Source organism: Hoplias malabaricus, chromosome 5 (assembly GCF_029633855.1).
Source record: "Hoplias malabaricus isolate fHopMal1 chromosome 5, fHopMal1.hap1, whole genome shotgun sequence".
NCBI lineage: Eukaryota > Metazoa > Chordata > Actinopteri > Characiformes > Erythrinidae > Hoplias > Hoplias malabaricus.
Window position 1 is genome coordinate 25491249 of NC_089804.1, and position 23572 is coordinate 25514820.

Genomic DNA, 23572 nt, shown 5'->3' on the forward strand with positions numbered 1-23572 from the left:
TAATACCAATGCTCGATTAACTCTGTTATTTACCTTTGAACTTATAAGTTTAACTTTGTTACCCAAAATGAGCTTATTATTCGACAAATCTAATTTGCAAGGATTTCAGTCCAAGGTCTTTGAACAAACGCTGGAATATTTCTGTAGGGGGTTAAGTGATGATGGTGGTGCAGGAATATATTACACAGATGATGACATTCATTACTCTGCTCTACAACCACAAGGATCACCATTTCCATACACCTCTATGTTACTTTCTGGGATGACATAGAGTATGCCTTGCTTGACCAAAGCATCACTCAGTATTACTCACTCTCTCCCTCTGTTGGTCACTACAGTAGCTGAGTGATACAGATAATGAGTGCCAAACAGATTCAGTTTGCTTCAACACAGATTGTCTTACTAGAAATGCCAAAAAGATGTGTGCACCTTTCTACTTGACATAATTAATTAACAAACATCATACGGCAAATACACAAAAACAGAATTATTTTTTGTAACCTCTGTACATATGAATAAAGGCTGTTCCTGAAGCTAAAAACAGTGAAAAATGCATTGTAATGATACGAGAAACGTTGTAAGTTGTTTTTTTTTTCTTTGCTGTTTTCAAGCAAGCTTCTAAATAATTTAATGCAGGATGAAGCTGTAAACGCATGCATTTCAGTGACTTCATTTTGTGTTTTAAGTCATTGTCAGTAAGTAGGAATGTGTAGATCAATAATAATAATAATGTTCATCATCATCATCATTATCTCAATTAAATTTTTAAAAATGTTATTGTAAAAGATTATCCCTAATAGCAAAATAGCATCTGTACCACAAAGCACATGCAACTGGGGGCACTGAGCCCAGGAGGGAATACGAGGAACCTACTGCCAAGAAGTTGTACCTCAATCCTTGAACAGGATGAAGAGCTGCTGATCTGAATCCCTCTGAAGCACTTCAAAACCACCTGGCTGTTACAGAGAGAATAATAAAAATAACATAACACCATTTTGCATGTTCTAAACTTGCCCTCACACACACACACACACACACACACTTGCATACTATGTTACCAAATGACCCATTAGTAGACATCAGCTTTAAAACATTGACATCAGACATGTTTGTTTGGAGCTGAGACACCAGTGACAAAATGCCTAAATTATATTCATTTTAATGTATTTATAATCCCATGGCAATGTCACATCTGTCTGCAATGTTAATGTTAATTGTGTCTGTATTTTATAAAGCAGTCCCCTTCTGATCTTTGGACTGTGTGAAAACATCAGGGTACACTGATGGTAATGGCGCACAATGACTTCCATCCATTATCTGTAAGCGCTTATCCAGTTCAGGGTCACGGTGGGTCCAGAGCCTACCTGGAATCATTGGGCAGTCCTACCAGTCCTTCACAGGGCAACACACCCACTCACACATTCACTTACACACTCACACCTACGGTCACTTTTTGAGTCGCCAATCAATCTACCAATGTGTGTTTTTGAACTGTGGGAGGAAACCCACGCAGACACAGGGAGAACACACCACACTCCTCACAGACAGTCACCCGGAGGAAACCCACACAGACACAGGGAGAACACACCACACTCCTCATAGACAGTCACCCAGAGGAAACCCACGCTGACACAGGGAGAACACACCACACTCCTCACAGACAGTCACCCGGAGGAAACCCACGCTGACACAGGGAGAACACACCACACTCCTCACAGACAGTCACCCGGAGGAAACCCACGCTGACACAGGGAGAACACACCACACTCCTCACAGACAGTCACCCAGAGCAGGAATCGAACCCACAACCTCCATGTCCCTGGAGCTGTATGACTGCGACACTAACCTGCTGTGCCACCGTGCCGCCCCAATCCTTCATTTCCATAAACTTAAATTTGCCCTCTGCTATAAGGTGAAGCATATGTTGTCAGTGCACAGCTGTACAATGCATTCAGCTCATCCGTGGGGCAACCACCCCAGCACTGGTCAGTTGCTTTGTTCAATGGTACTTCAGTCGTGGATTTTAAAGGAGAAAAAAATGCACACAGGTTCCCTACCCATCCATGGGTTTAGTCCCAAATGTCTCATCTCATCTCATCATCTTTTCCGTTTGTCCATTTCAGGGTCGCGGTAGTAATAAAGCAATAAGTAATAATAAACTTTAACTTGAAATCCTCTAAAAATGAGATAATGTAAAATACCAACTTTACTGCCATGACCAGATATAAATATAAATATTAGTCTAAAAGGCCCACCATTTCCATAACATACACACAATGTTAAACCACACAAATAGAAGTCAATAAAAACTAAGTTATTCTGCTGTGAATGATGACTTGAATATGGGATAGAATCAAAATATAATATCAGGTTTATTTTCCTTCTCTAAAAGAGTCAGAAACTAAATCTAGCCATAAACCATAGTTTACAACAACTAACCAGAATATCTTTCAATTCCACCACTGTGTGAATAAACTTAACTCATAAATGCTTAGCCCAAGAACACACAGGCACATACACACACCTCCCCCAGATGTCGCGCCGCCCCTCCGCAGCTCTTTCAGGAGGAACTAAAGTGAGGTGGGAGCTCCACTCTGGGCTCAGTACCATCACACACACACACACACACTGCAACAGCACCTCACACACTCTCTCTCTCTCTCCAAGCGCAGCCCCCTCATCCTCCTCAGCCTCATGGTGTTAACGAGAGAAAGAGAGAGACACGAGTATGGACAGACAGACCGAGAAACCCCTTCACTCACACACTTCCTTCACATCTCTCCTTCTCTCAGTGTGAGGACACAGGCGAGAAGCCGCTGAAAAAGAAAGAGAAGAAGCAGAAGAGAAAAAAAGGAAGAGAAGAAGCACCCTCAACTACCTGATGATGGATTAATTCAGCTGCTCTTTCCGAGAGATAAAACTCCTGTAAAACTCAGCTCCAGCTCCCGGACTCATCTCCTGTGGATTGTACCTCGACACTTTTCTTCTGTGGTTTCTTTTTTTAAATCGTTTTAACTGAATCTTCCAGTATGTCTTCTGAGCATGTTTTGAAGTCGCTGCTGATGCTGTTCCTGGCGCTGTTCTCCGCCAACGCGAGCAACTGGCTGTGAGTAATAACAAAAGTAACAAACCGTCCCTCATTCATTTCCATTCACTTGTTGTTAGCAGAATGTGCTAATTTTTCAAAGTCGGAAAAAGCGTCAGTGCGGCATTTTCCTTGACATTTTTTCAGTGACCTGCTCTGAGGAAGGTCCTGACTACTTATATTCCCTCAGTTTGCTCAGTGCTGATGTAACATATTGTGCTTTTGTCAAGTTTTAAATCAAATTTAATAATAATAAAAAACCCGGCACCGTTCACTGACGCTCGAGCCCGACTTCTGAGGCGCCTCACGTCCATTTCAGCCTCAGAATTATTCTTTTTTTAATTTTTATTAGTTTAATTCTGGATCGAGCTCTTGTAGTCTATTTCTTCGAAACCGCAGATAATCACTCAGTTTTAAGCTTTAATATTATATTCAAAAAGTCAAAAATAGCTGATAGAGGCTGATATATAATCCACAGAGGGACACCTGATATGATCAAATAATAACATACGTTAATGTTATCACGATGTTTTAATATTTTCTCGCTATACAACATGTATCAGGACAATAATGTTTAACAAAAGGAATAATTAGTGCTTTTAAGAATGTGAATACAAAGTTTTTTTTATTCAACAGAACATTTAGTTGAAGAGGACTCATTATTTTTTTCTTTACAAATAAACGTGCAGTTGGAAACTTTCTCCAAGCACCGGTGATAAACAAAATAGAGTTAAAAAACCTATTTCAATTATAATATATAACCAATCTGTCCACCCACAGGTCCACTGCAGCTCTATGTGCAAATTTATAATAGACTTCTGACTTTTTCCCACTGAAGCAGGTTTTTGGTTAAAACCTCTGTAACCTGGATTTTTTTTTTAACTGGACATTGTTTCTTATGTAATACTATTGTTTTAGGCTACTTAATGTGAGACACTGTTTCAGTTATTAAACTCCTTGGTCAGCAAACGATGACAGACATCATTCAGTCTCCACACCTGAGGCGGGTTGTGTCATCTGACTGAGGCTTTTGTGCTCATTCCTGTGGTGAAGTTAGTGAGTTTTTGATGAATTAAGGTGAATTAAATCAACCACAGACATTTTGTGCCCTAAATCACATATAATTTAGGCTGAAGCCATGTTAACACCATCCTTGTTTGAGATACAACCCTGAGAGGAAAACTGAAGAAAAAAAACATTCTGTGAGGAAAATAAAGTCATGATTAATGGTAGAATTTTGTAAAATATGTGAATGCCGACATATATTCTACTTAAATACAGCTGTGGCCTAGTTTGGCTTGAGAAAGTATTCTGTTGTAGCATACAGTGGCGTTTGAAGGACAGGTTACAACACCTGATTTAACATTTTAATATGTTTTAAGCATTATTTTGAATATCAGTCCGTATTAATATGTTCACGGAAAGTACAAATATGCAATGGAAAGATCAGACTGTTTTGGTCAGAGGTATCTTGGACTTGACAAGACATGAAATGTCAGTCTTTCTTATGTAGAGTCTAAATCTTCATAGGTACAGAACAGGCATTCAGAAACAACCCGTCCAGGCTACAGTTTTAGCTTCTGGATGAAATGTGCCCTATGGGGAAAATCTACAGTGCTGAATGAATGCTTACTCTGAGTTAGACCTAAATGAACTCTTTAAGTGTAAATGCAGTGCAGTATGTGTTCTTTCACCACAGTAAGGGTATATTATTACAGGTAGGTGTCCGTTTACCACAGTAAACATGGATTCTTACACTGAAACTGTTACTTCAACACATTAAGAGTTAATTCAGCTGGAGATTTGTCTATGCAAACACTATTAAAGTGCTTGTTGGTGGCTTGCGCAGCAGCTGTAGGTGTGGTGGAAGCAGCAGGTCTAGGGCAGGCATGGGCACGCCGCTCACCTGAGGAAAAAAAACATACCCCCTCACCTGTCTGCAAAATATGATTTTTCTGACAGAGTAAATCCGAACAGGAGCTCGCCCACCCCTGTCACAGAACACGTATTAGCAAGCAGCATAGGCCACAGGAGCCAATGTCAGGAAACAGACAAAACTATACACATTATATCTGCTTTTCTTACCTGGTGCAAACATTGAGAGCGAGTTTAAAATTCGAGTCCAGGATGAGGGCTTAAAGGTGTATTTGAAAATCAAAAAGTAATTTGTACACTTGAAACCGACTGAAAGTTTTGAAGAGTAACTTTAGAATAAGTTTAATTAGACTAATTATGTTCTGCTATATGCTGTATTATACTAGTATTGTTTGTTTACTGTAGGCTGACAGTGAATGGTCAGGTATATGAAGGAAGTCTGAAATCTACTGTGTCAAAACAATGATAAACTAAAAAGTGTTGCTCTATTATGACCAACACTTCTGACACTATTTAGATGACCTTTGGAACTGACTGAAACATATGAATTAAAGAAAAAATGGAGGGGGGGGGTAATTACAAAAATATATAATAAATGCATATTGATTGTACAGTGTGTAGTGCCTTTAGTAAAGTTCAGGTGTGTAGTGTATGAAATTTGCCTGTAATCTTTGATATATTTTCACATTGCCACCAATCCTGTTACATTACAAACAAAGGCTGCACAAGGTTGTTGTGTCTGTAAATGGGCTGGTTTAAAACTTGCTGTGAATAAAATGTTTTCACTTTGGCCTTGTGCATGTGCTGCTGCTTTTACAGAGTGATCACTGACTAACACGAACAAACAGAACTCATTTAGACTTGTTTGTTGCTTTGTGTGCATTGTTAGTGAAATTTTAACATCAGTTCAGTGGGACATTTAAACCTCATATTAATATTTATTTAATTAATGTGTTATTAGTAGTAATATTATTCCTCATTTAATTTTTGCAACTTTTTTCTAGCCTGTTACTATTCGCATCGGTTTACCATTCGTTCATTGATGGGTCCGGAGCTTATCCGGAATCACCGGGCGCAAGACGGGAACACACCCTGGAGGGGGCGCCAGTCCTTAGCAGGGTGACACACACGCAAACACAGGTTCACTCACACACTCCTAAATACACTTTAGAGTAGCCGATCCACCTACTAACATGTTTTTGGGCCAATGTTCACCTTTTTGATACATACTTCCAGAAGCCTGCTGCCAGAAATGATTATTGGATATTGCAAGCTTGCAGCTTGTCATGCTAAGCTAAGATAGGACTGATAGGATTAGGTAGGCTAAGTTGTGCAAATAGATAAAGAAATGCACATTTTCATAATGAAATGTAAGTCGCTGAAGGCTGCATTGGCAAAGTTGACATTTTACAGTTTTTCAAATCAACAGCTGTGGGCTCAGGCCTTTTCATGCTGGGATTTCTTCACTACTGTTCATGCGTTTGTCCATCAGCACCTCCAGTTTATACGGCACTCTATGAGTGAGCACTTTGTGCTGCACCTGCACTCTAGTACAAATAAGCAGTGCTAGGTTAATGGGCTCAATAAGCCATGAGGAGGAGGACTTATTACTTTTATAAATATGCAACATTCCATGCTGGTTTTTTGTTGCAAAAGGCAGAAGTTTTTTTAGTTTTTTGGATCAGAAATGGAAAACAAGACAATCATACTTCTATTGACACTTTAAAAAATTAATGCTTTAAGTGTTATTTATGTCACATATCTTAGTAGCCCTTGTGGTATTCTGGGGGCTTACAAAGGTTTCTATGTGTTTGATTTAAAAGGCTTTAAAAATATGTCGGAGCTCCAGAATTAAAGAAGATATAAATATTTATGTTTATGACATAATTTAAAATACCAGCTGCTGTTTAGTTACATATAAGTTTCATGGCAAATGTAGAAACAGAAATGCTCCATCAGGAAATCTTGTTATATGAAGTTACATAAGTTATGAAGGTTATCTCAGATATTTAGAGGGAGAGACAAAATAAGTTTCATAACCATGTTTTTAAAGAAAGGCTGCGGGCCAGAATTGTCTCCCTCACAACAGCAAGATTTGAACAGGCATTTATAATCATTATATTAGAGTTCGTATATATTTCAGAATGACTAACATTTCTCTCTCCAGAGCTATAACTAATTTTCTAGAACCTTTATCTGTTATACATCCACCTACTAAGAAACTGTTAACAGCATTAAGACCTACTAACATTGACAGACAAGACAGATAGTTCATTTGAGGCTTAGACGCTGTGCTCCTAACATCTGAGCTGCACTTATCTTGTTGTAATGACTACGAAGGCGGATACTTGAATGTTGTGTCATGTTTAGTGGACGATTTGGTGTCACACTGCCGGGGGATGGAAAGAATAGCGGTTTAACCATCTGCAAAAGGACAGTCAATAAATAGTCTGCAGCTGATGAGCAACTCGAGAAGAGAGAAACCCCTAATGCGAAATATATCCTGGCGCCTAACGCCACTAACACAAATAACACCAGTGACAACAGGTCAATGAAGTCGTGAAAGCTGTGTTGTCACATACCTTCAGTCTTTCAGCGGCCTATTCTAAGGACCCCCAGGATGACTACTAAAACGCTTCCTTCTAATTTGGTCCTTCAAGGACTTCCTTCGTTCATCTGGAGAAAGGGAAAGCTTTGAAGACTACACCAGGATATACTGATGCCACCAGATGACCTTCCTATCAAGAGTCTTATGAGCAGGACTCGTTTGTGTCATGGTCCAGCATGCACAGACCTGCAGTGGGCCCCTGTCGATAGACATTTGGTTTTTAGGGTTACAGGGAAGGGGTAAGTGGCCCATTAGCACTTTAGTTCAGAGTCGATTACTCCAGCTAGACCACCAGATGAAAACAAACGAGAGGCTAATTTTTACTACCCCCTTTTGCTGTTTTTCCAATGTTCACATTATTTTAATGTGCTACACGGTGCCCACAAAAAAGTGCCTGGTTTTGCTCGAGTTAATTCCCCCCCAAAAATAAAGCAGCCGCCAGAGCTCTGGAAATAACCCCTACAGGCCCTTTCTCCACCCAGGGAGCTCCAGTAATTGTGTTAATTGCCCCCTACTCTCTCGTCTGCCTTCTCTATTCCTGTATGTTCTCCCAAGCTTTACCTCAATCCCTCGTCACTTCTCAGGGGCTGTGTTTTATCACAGTGACCGCAAGGCATCGCCAGGATATGGCGTTTAACACCGTTGAGCTTCATGGCTCAGGAGCCTGACTCCATCCCCAAGATATACAGCCATACATCCAAAATGCTTCTGAAGTTTTATGTGCAAGAGTAGGCCATATATTATGATTTGCGGAAAAAAAGACTTAGCTTGTTCCAAATCTTATTTTTAGGTTGACATGTGATCTCTAACAATACGAAGCCCAAAAAATTGTCCAGATATATACTGTTTACATAAAGAAAACTGGGTGTCAGCAGCAGCCAACTTTGCATTACATGTATTCGCATTATATATATTAAAATTATAAAGCAGCGATTCCCATACTTGTTCTGTAGTGTCCCCATTTTGTAGATGAGTATATTTTCAAGCCCCACTACTTTTACTTCCACTGGAATTTATTTTAAACTTAGTATTTCATTAAAAAATTGCAACTTACTACTATTCATCCACTCTTTATCTCAGTGGCCCCACTTTGGAAAACACTGAGGTCTCATGACCATGACTAAAATTGCTAAAGTGTGTCTGAACAGCGCTGTGAGGTTAAGTGGGGTTAAAGATTGCCATTGTGAAAGATGGTCTATAGAAATGTATGGGACCGTATGAGAATGCACCGACTTGGATTTGTGGGTTTAATTCAAATCCTTTACTTAAGTACTGTATTTATCAACGGTCTGTTGAAGTTTAATGACTACTTGCATGAGAGGGTGGATCACGCTCAGATGCCAGACGTTCATGGGTTCGATATTTCTAAAAGACAATGCTGTTCTTTAAGTAATGCTCAAGGGAGAAACTGAGATAACACTGCCCTCTAGAGTTAAAAAGAGATCCATAATGCATGGGGAGAGGTGGTTAAGACTTGCCCTGAAACTGAAAGCATGCATAGTGACCTCTACCTGAGTGTCTTCCTTGCTCTGAGTTTGAGTTTAAGGAGTAGTGTATGCAATAAACATCATGATGACTGAGACTGAGCTGATATTGTGAGTCAGAGTAATGTACATCCCTCTCCCTGCTTAACAAGCACAACATTCATTTATTCACATTTGTTTGATATATCATCACAGGACTCAAACTGAGACTGCAAGGTCTCGCGTTGGTTTTGATGTTTGTATGGTTTATTTTCTTAAGCATTTGGGACTTTAAATTTAAGACTTACAAATACATTCCTTCATTCATTCATCAATTTTCTGTAAATACATCTTCATCCTGGTCAGGGTCACGGTGGGGCGTACCTGGAGTAATTGGGCACAAGGCAGGAACACACCCATCTTACGCTCAAACCTGTGGACAATTTTACACGCATTTGGACTGTGGCAGGAAACTGGAGGAGACCCACACAAACTCAGGGAGAACATGGCAAAATCCACAATCTATGGACCGTCCCAATCCATTTTATGTAAGAGCCATTTGAAAGATAATTTTAGAAACAACCAACCAGTGCTGTTTTGTAACTGTGTAAAAGCTAGTGAAATCTGGCTGTGTATCTTCAGTTGTATATAATATGCATCTGCGAGAGTTAAAAAAAATTCTTTATAATATCTCAAAGAAATTTTGATCTTTTTATAAGCAGAATCTCCTAATTTTCTGACAAAAATTTCAGGTAGAGCTTTAGCATCAGAAAAAATTTAACGAAGTAAATTAACATTAAAGAAAGGGAGAGAGAGAATTATGATATTTAATATGTATTTCACCATAAATAAAATGTAATCTACCTTCTGAACGCTACAGTAGCGAATGGAGTTTTGGCTAAATTTGGTAGCATGAATAATTAGTGTTACAAAATGTATATATTTTTTAACTTTAAAACATAAAACTCATTAACACGTTAATTTTGACATCACTAGTCTCTGAAATTTTCACATTCATTTGACCTTTCATGTAGTCCTTGTCACAAAAGAGGATTTAAATAATCTAATATAGCAACCGATAACTATGCTATTCCACCAGTAGAGAGTCACTGGGGTCAGTAGAGTGAACTGTGTTAGTGTTGTTCAGGACAAACAAATACAGGACTGATGAAGTTTATTCCAGCTATCTACTGAAGTGAACAAGAAAGGAAGTGGGGTGGGGGGGGGTTAGAATGCATCAGTTCCCCTAAACGTGTCCCTAGGATGGTGAAAGTACTCCAGATAAACATGCAGGCGTGAGTACTCAGCAGTGCAGAGCTGAGAAATATGTAAATATCAAATATTGCTATAAACACAGGCGACGTGGGGCTTTGCTCTGCACAGAACACGCAGCTCTGTTTGCTGTAAGCAGCTCTGGCAAGTTTTGTATTTACCCCCCCACCCATTTACCGTCGATAATTTTCCCCCAGAAAGGAAATGTAAACAGCTGCTAGTTTGATGATTCAATAGACCTCGAAAAAGGTGCTCAGAGAGGTCTGACTCTGTGGTGCTCTCTGTTTCTCAGCACCTTTCATCTGTGAAATTGTGGATTGCTTTTTCTTTCCGATCTCTATCCTTGCTCTGGCCTTAGAGAACCACCAAAGCCTAGTTAAGCATTTTCACTGCTCACAATCATCAGGTCAAGAACAGACTTGTTCATGTACTGACCCTGTTCATTACTGTAGGGTTAGACGATATGAACTGATATTTTGATTGTGAGATTTTCCAACTGGGCAGTAATAATACAAGTACTATATGGATCATTTTAAAGACAAATAATTATTCAAATTAGTCATGCGGTTAGGTTTAGGCTTTCAGGTGGTGAAATGGGTTGCTGATATATTTAGCCTATCTTCATTTGCTGTAGCTCAGTTTGATCCAGGTATTCATCCCATGGTTGGGATTGGACTGGGACCAACTGGCTGACAATGTGGGCAGTCAGTAGCCTTTTTGGGACAACACACTAGCAGATGTTTAGTAAATTTTGATACCTGCGTACTCTTTAGGGACACGCATATCATGCTTGTTCCAAAATGTAGTTTAGTGATGGGCGTTCTAAATTACACATCAGATTCAACTGATTTTGCCAAGAAGCCAGAGCTGATGTGTGTTTCGTTTCATAACAAAAGAATCACTAAACCTAAAGTATGGCTTGCGTTGTATGGTATCCTTACCATGGATACCTCTGACATGCTCAGCATAATGCACTTACCAAGAGAGACAACAGTGAGCAGGTTTTGTGTAGAGAAGAGTCTAATATCTTTACAAGTGAGCCTCTCTTACTCAGTTTTCCCTTTGATTCTCTTGTACGGGACGTTGCGTGCTAAGCCTCACTGGCCTAAGCCATGTGGAGCCGTCTGTGCTCAGAGGCCAGAGTAGCATAATTCAACACAAACATGTTACAGAAAGAGTGAGGCAGCCTGTGTCCAGGTGGGACGCTCAAAAAAAAAAAAAAAACTGCTCCCAGAAAGGAACAGTGAAGGCCTGCTCCCATTCCCTCCACGGCATCAAAAAAAATCCCAGTCTCCTCTCGCTGTTTTGTTAACTCTAGGCTGTGGATGGTACAGAACGGCTGGAAAGCAAAGCCGGAATAAGACAGGGAGGAAGAGAGAGCGAGAGATAAAGTGAAGTACCACAAACAAGATCACCCACGCTCTGCCCTCAAGGTCTGGGCTGGTTTATTCCCATGTGAAAAAGGGTTTCAGAACCCAACGCACAATCTCTTTCTGAGTAGTCTATCAGGTGTTTTGTTTCTGGAAGAGGCAGGCTTGTTATGAGCAGCTGGTTCGGATATTTTCGGCTCTGGTCCGGCTTTGATTTTATGGAACAGGCCAGTTGTCTGCGATCATCATAATCACATGTGCACAGGGTGGATGAAAACCTGTGTTTGATGAAAGGGGTTTGAAGAAAACTGCTTGCTCTTAGAAACGACAAAAGCTTTTATAAAGAACTGTTGGTTGAAATTAAGTCATGTACACAGACTTCCATTTGGGCAAACGTTGTCATCCAAAGTTTATCTGTAAATATGGGGCTCTAGATGACTTTCTGTTGGTGCAGAATGGCACTGAAATTTGCACCACAATGGACACTGTACTCGTTTCTTATAGATTACAGTGGACACTAGTGTCCAAAACCACAAAAGAATACCCATTTAACGTTCCACAACTCAGTAACAAACTCCCCCCACCACCTGTACTGTAAAAGGATGTTTATAGCCGTTCACCTACCCGTGATAATTAGTGTCCAAATATTAAGAAGCACTAGACTGGTGAATGATGTCATGCTGCTTGTCTGAAGGAGATAGAGGACGGTGAGGAAGAGGTTATCAGCATGGCTGAGTGCTAAGATAAATGTCTTAGGGATGAGGGGGTCTGGGTGTGCTATTTGCCCCATGAAATGAGGCCTTGTCAACACTGGAGAGGGCCAAGATACGACAAGCTTAACCCCATGGACTAACCTTGCTTTCGATACCGAATGATATGGATATGACAAGCACAGTCCAGGCCTGTAGTGTTCAAAAATGGGATTTGGCCAGCCCCTTATTGATCAGGTACTGAGGTTGGAGCATTGGTTTTGAATCTCAAAAAATAACCTCAAAGTCATCATATAGGTACTGAATGGTGTTTCAACATATATATATATATATATACATATATATATATATATATTTTTTAAACCCTTTTAGCCAACGTCTGGCACTGGGCATATTGAGCTGAAGCTAATGTGAATCTACGCCTGGTTCATCAGTTCTTTTACTGTGGTGCAAAGGGGAAAAAAATGACCCAAAAAAAATAAAAATAAAAAAAAAATAAAAAATAAAAAAACAACAAACCAATTTAAAAAAAAAACTATAAAATGGGTTTACAGACTTATTTACAGCTAGCGGGCTTATTAGCAGCCTTCTCCTCTCTAGGGCAAACTATAATGGCAAACTTTGGACACTGAACTTGTCTTGGTTGATCAACTATATTTGACACAAAAAGAACAAAGGGAAATAATTTTGTCCCCAGACCTGGAATAAATTGAAGGAAAATTACAACTGACTAAAGGCAGCTGCCCTGTGGTTCTCTACCCATGCCTACATTCACTCCACTAACGCCCGAGTCCAGCCATTAGCATCAATGCTTTTATCTGTGCTAGGTCTCGATTACAGACCCCTCTTAAATGATTTGTTTTGCCCAGCCATCTCCGCTCACTCCCATTAAGGTTTCCAGAGTGAGACGGTTGTTTGGACAGGAAACCTTAAGTGTGTTTTTGACGAGCTCGTGAAACGGGCTATTTTTATAAGGTGCCGTTAAAGGAGAGCTGTAGCGGAGCACACTCAGTGGACCTCGCTTCCTCTCCCATGTCTCCCTGACCCCTCTGCCCTGGAGGTGAGAGCGAAAGATAAATCTTCAAGCTGCCCCCTCAGTGTCCTCCCAACCTCATCTGCAGGGGCCAAGCCTTCCAAGAAGCTCCTAGCAATTCCTCACTGTTTATGTTTACGATGTTTGTGCTTACCAGATGGTTAAACAAACAGATAGCTACGAAGGGTCGCTGAACTTGTGGAATGATGCTCAAGTCGATCAAGTGCTTTGTTTGGTCAGTTTTGAATTATTTACCACACCATGTGTCCCCCTCACTTTCATCCTCCAAAGTCTCAAAGGATGTGGATTCATCTTGGTTTAAGGTTCCTCACTGCATCTGGCAAAATGTTCTCAGATGTAGGTTCTGATGCTGGGAACATGGACACATTTTTATTTATTGGAGATGCCATTGTTATTTGAAAACTATTGAATTGAAATTTAATTACAAAATGTTACATATATTTGTTCCCAGAGCAATGAGCTGCCTGCCTCTGGGCTCAGACCCCATGTCACAGAAAGTTGGGATTACAAGGATTTTATAACTAAAAATGTAACAATATTTAACACTGAACCTTGGAGGTATGGAAAATATCTTTGTAATGTGTATTTTGTCCATGTCTGTAACTAACCTTAGTGATTCTGTCTCTGTGTCTCTAAGGTACCTGGCAAAGCTGTCATCGGTGGGTAGTATATCAGACGAAGAGACATGTGAGAAGTTGCGAGGACTGATCCAGAGGCAGGTGCAGATATGCAAGAGGAACGTGGAGGTGATGGACGCGGTACGCAGGGGTGCACAGTTAGCCATCGACGAGTGTCAGCATCAGTTCCGCAATCGCCGCTGGAACTGTTCCACACTGGAGACTGTCCCCGTCTTCGGCAAAGTGGTCACCCAAGGTGAGAGAGAGTTGTTTTGTATGGGCAAAATGTTAGATCTATTTTGGATATATTGGGTTAGACAGGAGTGTTCATCAATGATTCCTATTGGAGTAGAATATTAGGCACATCCATGTGGCAAACAGAACCCGAGTCTTCTATGTAGAGGGCAGCGAGGATTGTTACACAGTTCAGTACATACTCGAAAAATTATAAATGCAGTTAAAATTAAATAAAAACTAATGGGAACTATTTATTATTATTGAATTAAGATGATATAATAATGGTTTTCCACTGGAAACAGTTCAAAGTGAATTTGCTTATGATAAAGGAACACCAGGTAGTATTTTTTTAATCTTTGAATTATAGCTTTAAAATCATTATGATGCTTTATTCACCTGTAATAGTCCTGACATTGTTACTCTGAGTTCAGCACAGCAGAAACTGCACTGTGTAACTTTGTGGTGGGGTAGGAAACAAGTGCAGTTATATTTAAAAAAAATAATAATAATAATAAGATACACACTTCAACTGTAGGCGGTGCCCAGGAGCAAAAATACAAAATCTTACCTAGTGTTCCTTAATTATTTGTACCACTCAGAATTCTTTGTTACTAGAGATTTACCTTTTGTTATAATAGGCACCAGGGAAGCAGCCTTTGTGTATGCAATCTCAGCTGCAAGTGTGGCTTTCGCAGTGACTAGAGCCTGCAGCAGCGGCGAGTTGGAGAAATGCGGCTGTGATCGCAGCATACATGGCGTAAGCCCAGAAGGTATGACAAGAAGCATTATGGAAACTAGAGGAGGATAGCTACTCATTTTAGCAATTAAAAGGTACAGCGACTGTGCTTGCAGATTTATTTCATCATCTCAGTTGTTGAAAGCAAGTTCTCACTCTCTGTGTGTAGGCTTCCAGTGGTCAGGGTGCTCTGACAACATTGCCTACGGAGTGGCCTTCTCCCAGTCCTTTGTGGACGTCAGAGAGAGAAGCAAAGGGCAGTCGTCCAGCAGGGCTCTAATGAATCTGCACAATAACGAGGCAGGGAGGAAGGTAAGACCCAAGGACAACTATGTGAACATCATTCCAAGGTCATTAGTGAGGTATTAGAAAATCAAAACAAAGTTTTGTTTGTACTCATCAGCAGCTGCAAACGTTTTCTTTTTAATGTAGAACCTCTGACTAGCATTAAAATGAAATTATTTCAGTTAGAGGTTTCTTCTAAAGACATTAATACATATTTAAATCTCAGCGAATTGTGTTTTCTCAGTTTAATATAAAGCTAAGGTAAACTCTCTCTCCTATTCCAGGCGATTCTCAACAACATGCGAGTGGAGTGTAAATGCCACGGCGTCTCGGGCTCCTGTGAGGTGAAAACCTGTTGGAAGGCCATGCCACCCTTCCGCAAAGTAGGCAACGTCATCAAGGAGAAGTTTGACGGTGCCACGGAGGTAGAGCAGCGCAAAATAGGCACCACGAAAGTGCTGGTGCCTCGGAACTCGCAGTTTAAACCACACACGGACGAGGACCTCGTGTATCTCGATCCCAGTCCGGACTTCTGCGACCATGATCCCCGTACGCCGGGCATGCTGGGAACTGTAGGCCGCTACTGCAACAAAACTTCAAAGGCCATCGACGGCTGCGAGCTGATGTGCTGCGGCCGGGGTTTCCACACAGAGGAGGTGGAGGTGGTGGACAGGTGCAGCTGCAAATTTCACTGGTGCTGCTACGTCAAATGCAAACAGTGCCGCAAAATGGTGGAAATGCACACATGCCGGTGATCCACTTCCTACTTTCCCGTGCAGAACTTTTCTCTGAACAACTCCCTCTTTCCCTACCACCTCCTTACACCAGCCCTGGGAAACAATATGAGAAAAACAACAAGGGAAGACAGACATTCCCAGTCGCTTCATTCACTGATGAAAGAACATGTCATACATGGGACGTATAAGACTTGGGGCAAAGAACTCTTTTTATTTCCAGTCCCACTTGAGAGTATTTTTCTCTCCATTTCTTCTTTTTTTTTTTTAAATTGTGGTTGCTCTCTTATTTTTGTATTTTTTAACTTATTGGAATCAGAGAGTACATTTTTAATGTGACTTGCTCCAAAGGGAGTGGTACGGAGTAGACGTGGGTTGATGGACACATTGAATAACAGTGGTGTTTTAAAGGGGGGGGGGGGTGCGTTAGGTGGAACTGGGTGGGGTAAAGTACTACCCCAACCTTGTGTTGTTGATGCTGCTTTAGGATCTCATCTGGAGTGACAGACATTAAGGGATATTGGTAACAGATTCCTAGAATAAGGAACGTTACATATTGAGATGCAGTCCAGGCGTACATTTTTTTTAACCCTCATCAAAAAAAAAAAAAAAAAAAAAAAAAAAAAAAAAAAAAAAAATACAGTAGCATTTTAGATGTGGCCTTGATGCTGCTTTGAAAATCACTCACAAATACAAACAATGTACAGTATTGGTCTATAATATAAAATATATGAGTATAAAAGAGTTCCATAGGGAAGCACACCAACTCTAAAAATAAGACTGAACGGAAGGACAAGTGTACCTTCAAAACACCTGCAGAGGTCAAAGGAATTTGTTAGAAAATCCTGGAAAGCTTGCCATCAGCTCTGATCTGTCACCACGTTTCCAAAATACGATAAACAAATTGTTTACTCGGGTCGATGTGGTTGGACCATGGATACTGTGCACGGCAACCCCAGCACTTTATCTCCAGACGCACATACCACAAATAAACGACATCCCAGAGCATTCCCTAGTCCATTAACGTGAGGCAGAGTGACCGAATTATTTATGACAACTATGTACAGCTCCATAATTCCAAGTTTTCTATAGTACAACCATGCTATCCAGTATGCTTCTAAAGAAACATAGCTCTGTAAAAGACTTATACACTGAAGAGGACTATACTGCATATGAATGTATGTGTAATTGAAATATATGCCATGTGAAAGACTGACGCAGCTGTTTTTTCTTTCCCTTTGTGAAGACGATACTGATGTCCTAATTTTATTCACACAAACAAAATTGGTTCTTTTGCTTGGTCAGACTGAATAGACCTGTAAAAAAGGCATGAATCTCTCCACCTTGTAAAACGATGGTTTCATTGTGTTACAACAGCAGGCTTTTGTCACGCAGGTTATAACTAGAATGTCTACAAACAATATTTAACATTAGAGGAACCCCTCGATAGTCAAGCTTAATTAAACACATTCCTCTTTAAACTAATTTATTTAACCTGTGTTTTGGGTGTGCGAGATGCCCTAGCCTCCTCCAGAAGCTACACAGTGCAGTTTCCGCAGTGCTGAGCCAAGCATAGCAATGACAGACTCTCCCTATCACAGGTCAGCGAAGTATCACAGTGATTTTGAAGCTGTAACATAGAGCAAAAATACTACATTGTGTTTCTTTAACGTATGGCATTCACTTTTAGATTTGGGCATTTTGCCCTGAAAATGGAAACAATATATAAGATGGTTAGGTGTTAGTTATTTTTTGAAAATTACTTTTTCATTTGTGTTTAATTAGGTCAATTTATTTTGTGCTAGTAATAAAATAACTTTCATTACCACCATCACCAACTTTCAGCCACGTCATCCTTGCAGCTCTAGTGCAAAACTAAAGCAATCAGACACCAAACGTAACCCATTTGAAACAAAAGCACTGAGAAAACAGTCAATCTAGTGACTGCTAGATGAACCATTCCCTAAAATGTTCATTTGTGCATATTCTCTCCTGTTTAAGAGCAAGGGAAGGTTAATTGCCCCCTTCGGCTCCTCGCACACAGCTGCCCGGTGACACAGCCTAAACTGCACCCAGCCAGCCGTGCCACCATGCCAAGAATAATAAATATTTATAGAAACTGTGTGTGGAATAATGGCAGGAATGAGGGATGTTACCACACATACGTGCAGCTTCACTGCTGCAATTCAGCAGCTCCTAAACTTCTGTTCTCACTCCAGCATCACCACTGACTGTCAGTGCCCTGTGGGGCTTTTTATAAGTGGATTTTCCCCGCATTTAATTATCACAGAGGACAGCGGATGCCATGGGGAATATATATTTATATTGCCAGGTTTTCGGTAGCAGTAAGACTTAGATAGGACTGTATGTGTCTCTCGCTGGTCAAAAGAAGATACCTACTTTTCCAAAAAATAAGTGTGATATACAATGTTTTCTTTGTTGGCTTGTGATAACAGATTACCAAGATTTATTTAGAAGACGACATTCATTCATCCATTATCTGTAACCGCGGTGTCTCAGGGTCGCGGTGGGTCCAGAGCCTACCTGGAATCATTGGGCGCAAGACAGGAACACACCCTGGAGGGGGCGCCAGTCCTTCACAGGGCAACACACACACACATTCACTCACACCTATGGACACCTTTGAGTCGTCAATCCACCTACCAACGTGTTTTTGGACTGTGGGAGGAAACCGGAGCAAACCCACACGGACACAGGGAGAACACACCACACTCCTCACAGACAGTCACCCGGAGGAAACCCACGCAGACACAGGTAGAACACACCACACTCCTCACAGACAGCCACCTGGAGGAAACCCACGCAGACACAGGGAGAACACACCACACTTCTCACAGACAGTCACCCGGAGGAAACCCACGCAGACACAGGGAGAACACACCACACAGACAGTCACATGGAGTGGGAATCGAACACACAACCTCCAGGTCTCTGGAGCTGTATGACTGCGACACCTACCTGCTGTGCCACCGTGCCACCCTTAGAAGACAACAGAATCATGTAAATATTTGAGCAAATATCCAAGACCATTGTGCCTTGTAAATCAAGCCAAAGCCCATAAGCTTTATCCCATAGTGATGCCAGCAAACATTCCACGTTCATTGATTACTCAGGAAGTTCCAAATAAATAAAACAGGTCCCGAAAACGATAATCTTGCTGATATCCACCCAATACCCATACAACGTCTTTACTATATTACATTGTTATTTTGCATATTGGATTTGCTGAACAAGGATGTCACGGAGTCAGCAGTAAGCCTCCAGAAGTCACGTTCTGTCGAGAAAAAAACATTTTACATCAACCCTTACTGCAGGATCCTGCTCAAAGTGTGGGTCCTATCTCAGTATCATCTGACACCTCGAAAGCGTCCAAGTGTGTAGCAACCTAATTGTGCTGCGGTAAAAGTGGAGCAGGTAGATTCCACCCTCTGGCGCTCTTTCAGCTAAGCTGCCACTTTAATTTATGTACAGCAGGTCATCGCACTGCCTGGGGGTGGTACACTTTGGATGAACACAACGACATATTTCATGTCATTTACACTACCACTGCACTTTCAGAAAAAGATCCACTTCTACAATCTGTAATGGTACCATTTTAGCCGAGCAACATCCCGAGCATATGGTTTCCAGAACTTCTTTTACGGTACTCAAGGCATGGCTCTAATAAGCTGCAATGATGCTTGGGATTACGGGAGGGGGATGGACGGTTTGAGGAGAGGACGCTGTTGTCCGTTATTTTGGAAGGTAAAATTAAAACGGGGCATCTCTGTGGATCCAGGCTGGGAAAGTCAAAGAAATCCACCCAATACCAGCACATCCTGTGTTTGTGGAAGTGCTGATATTGGGGGCCCAAACAGCACTGCTTTTGTTCGGCTCTGCCGTCTTTAGTCGGCTGAATCGTTTGGAGAGGCAAGGCTGGGATCTTGTTGTTGCGAGGTCATTAACCACTATAGCATGTGCTCGAGGACAAATTGCATTAGGAACAAGTTACATGAGTTATTACTGAAAATGGGACAGATATTTAGTGGTCTAAAAACAAATGTGCAAAAGAGAAGCGTGTGTGTGTGTGGGGGGGTGGGGGGGGGGGGGTTGGGGCGACAGACCTGAAAATCTGCTAGAGGGAGCTTTCACTTGGAGAAATCCAATCCCGTCAACAGAACGGCCCTGTCACCGCCTCTTTGATGGAAATACCACACAGTAATTTAATATTTGTGCAAGCTTTTCCTGGGACATAACATAATTATCAACCTACAATTCAATAAAGGGGGCTCAGAGATCAGGAGGCTTTAGCCTTTCAGCTACTTTTAATATGACTTTGGTCTCTGGAGTCAGCAGTGAACCCTTTGATTAGGCGAGGACATGAATGTGTACAGCAACTGGCCGACTGTTAGGACCTTTCTTTATCGCTATTCTGGAACTCCTTTCCTCGGGTTCTCGCTGATTGTGGAACGCAATCAAAGTTAAACATCAATTACCTGACAGGTAACTGAAATACCCCTGCCGTTCAGAGTCTGGTCTCTGTTAATCGTGGCAAAATGTCCTCTCTGCCCCTGTCCACAGGCAGGAAAACAACATCTGCTTTGTTTAAGCTGTTAGCAGCCATCACGACTAACATCTGCACACATTCAAAAAAGAAAAATCTGATTAGGACATCAGCATATAATAGGACATTTCATGTGTAATAAAACACCTTTAAAAGACATATTTAGGCTGAAAATAAATGTTTACTACATGGACTTTAACGTTCCAATTTGATCCTGTAGAAGAAAATGCACATGGAGGATGGGTTAAGTTGGAAAGAGGGTAATACCTGGCTTGGAGGGGAAAAAAGGGCCTAAAGTGCTTCTCTTTTGCCTCCCAAAGCTCCTTCAAAACTCAGATATCCACCAACATACTTCTCATATTAAAAGAAAACAAGTTACACAAATGAGACAGATGTTTCTTGTTTGTGATGACAGTTGCAATACTCCCCCTCCCCCCATATTTTTTTTTTCTTTCTTTCTTTCTCTCCCCTCTGCGAAGCACCAGGTTGTGCAACACAAGAGAGGCCCTCAAAACCATGGCCCAACGCTAAACGCCTCTGTGGAACAAATCCGAGCGTTGACCGCTGCCGTTTGTCGTAAAGGTCAAGCTTGTGTTCGGATGATGCAGATTTCCTCCTCGAAATCCTTCCACCCACTCCTAAGAAAACAGGTAAGCCAAGCTCCAACTGTACTGACGCAATCAAACACTTATTAAAATCCCTCAGACGCAGCCATCCATATCATATTTTTAAAAAGTGACAGGAGGTAGTGCACGTAAAATTGGCAAATGACACCTTAAATCCTCCTTCACGCTTGACAAGCGCATCCTGTTGGATTTCTCCCCAAGCAGGTACTGGCGTGGAAACCGTCCCACATCAGAAAGCTTACCCTACCTCTAGTGTTTCTGTGCAGGATACAACACAAACCTTATAGAAGCCAATGCTCAACCTCAAAGTTCAAATACAGTGGAAAGTAGTAGTAATGCATTCCCTTTCACCATTAAAATAGTCAGAGTGGGTGTCAAGCGATTTGTGCAGAATTTCATGTTGAGGCGAGCCCCCGATGTTGTTAGGGCAGCCCCTCAATGCAAAGTATTGTTTGAGGCGTGAGCCGCAAGAATTCTTTGACAATGGCTCATCCATCAAGAATTGATGCATGTGCTCTGGCTCGGCGGTTAGGAATCTAAATTTGTAGACACATATCTGAACAGTGATGCAACTGCTAAACTGGTAAAATAGGGGAGGGAGGGGGCTTTCCATGCAACCCAATATTGCACCCCTTGACCGAGCGCAGAAGAATGAGGACACAGGTGTGGAGAATATTATGATAACATTATCCAAGGTCCAGAATGGTAAACTTCCAGGATGACGGAAAGAAATGGAAAAGGGGTTAACGAGTACATGACGATTCCATCACCTGGGATTCCAACGTGCGCCAGAATCCTTCCGTCCACCTGTAGGGAGGAACGATGGTGGCGTTGCTAAGTTTGGACATGGTTGTCCTGCGTGCACGTCACGGCTGTACGGCCAGTGAGCGAGTCGGCTTAGTAGCCGGGGCAGGCTGTCAACACGGGAGCGGCGGCTTCGGTTTAGAGGCCTCGCACACCTGTAGGGTTTCTAATTCACAGCATCGTGCTTGAAGGAGACGGCCCGTGGATGAAACACATGTATCTGTAAGCCGCAAAGTGAGTTACTGTGTCAAAATAAGCTGCGCCGAGGCATGGCAGCAGTCACTGTTGACTTCCCTGCTGTTAAAACATCACTCTTGCGCTGAGGGCACTCATGCTGAAGTTGGCCAGCAGCCACGTGCTGAAAGGGTGAGAAATGCACTGAGCAGACCCGGCTCTGCGTCAGCCGCTACGCCATCATGCCTACAGCAAATGACTTATAGCGAAAGCCACATTCGTGATTTTAGCAATTGATCACAGTATGTTCAGACCGCACACGGTATAGAGAGAGACTAGCATTCATTAATTAACATCTCACAAACATTATAAACTGGTAACAGTGTTATTACAGGAAGAAAAGCTGAAAAACTATGTAATTTCACAAGCAAACCTACATTTTCTTCAAAGTTGAGTTGCTTTGCACAAAGGCCATTTGGGTTTATTCCAAAGCCTCAGGGATAGTTTTCATAGACACAGGCTACGACGAGCTACAGATGAAAAAGGACACTCAAAGACTGAAATCTAGACCAAAACTAAGCAAGATTAATCTGTCCCTCTGAAAGCCAATCTGCAATTCTGAAAAGGGGAAGAAAAAGAGCATTGGCATTATAAACACGGGTATTAGCTTCATTTTACGTACAAAGAAGGAAAAACGAGAAGCAAACGCAACATATTCCCTTAGCTGATCCAACATATACAGCCTGCGTGTTCCTACAATGCAGCCACGGTAGGTATGCATGTCTCTGGGTTCAAGATCCACACGTTGCCATGGCACAGATGGCCAAGGGGAGGGAGGAAAATGTCAGGCCACAAGATGTGGGCTTTTTGATTTACGACTCTGCGATATTTCATTACGCATAGTTGTCTCAGTCCACAGGCTAACTTTTCAACAAATCCCATGCATGTTTGGCTTTGAGTGGCTTACGGTATCTGAGGCTTCCCACAGCCGTTTTCCAAGCACGAGGGGCTTATCTACGCTTCATTGCCCACTGCGCTGACTTACTTCTGACATGTCAGCGACAACACCATTAAGCACAGGCTCGGAGGGGTAAAGTGCATCCCTAAAACAGCCAATATTTATGAGCTCATCAAACTTTAGGTAATTCTTCTAACGCTCCGGGTTAAGCCTCTGACCCTAATTGGGCCTCCCAGAGGCACTGGTTAAAACGAGGCCTTGAGACATTGATGAAGAGAAATGTCATCCTGAGGGAGAAATCACACCGCTCTCCTTAGAGATCTGACACAGCTGAGCAATGAGCCAGACTCGAGCTGAGTGTTTGCTTTGGATTGGAATTGGACCTACTACTCTGCCAATT

General features: G+C 41.7%; 1 protein-coding gene across 1 annotated transcript; it reads left to right on the forward strand.

The window, feature by feature from the left end:
* The first annotated feature begins 2616 nt into the window (after positions 1-2616).
* wnt4 (wingless-type MMTV integration site family, member 4) lies at positions 2617-17796 on the forward strand. The gene is made up of 5 exons (XM_066670706.1): positions 2617-3106; positions 14075-14310; positions 14930-15061; positions 15197-15339; positions 15597-17796. The coding sequence occupies exons 1-5, from the start codon at positions 3030-3032 to the stop codon at positions 16065-16067; spliced, it is 1059 nt and encodes a 352-aa protein (XP_066526803.1). The 5' UTR covers positions 2617-3029; the 3' UTR covers positions 16068-17796.
* The last annotated feature ends 5776 nt before the right edge of the window (positions 17797-23572 follow it).

Excerpts from the sequence above, each read along its gene's own strand:
- wnt4 (XM_066670706.1), top strand. The coding sequence starts at position 3,030 with ATGTCTTCTGAGCATGTTTTGAAGTCGCTGCTGATGCTGTTCCTGGCG. Across the intron at positions 14,311-14,929 it reads CGGCAAAGTGGTCACCCAAG|GCACCAGGGAAGCAGCCTTT; the intron begins GTGAGAGAGAGT and ends TTGTTATAATAG. Across the intron at positions 15,340-15,596 it reads ATAACGAGGCAGGGAGGAAG|GCGATTCTCAACAACATGCG; the intron begins GTAAGACCCAAG and ends CTCCTATTCCAG.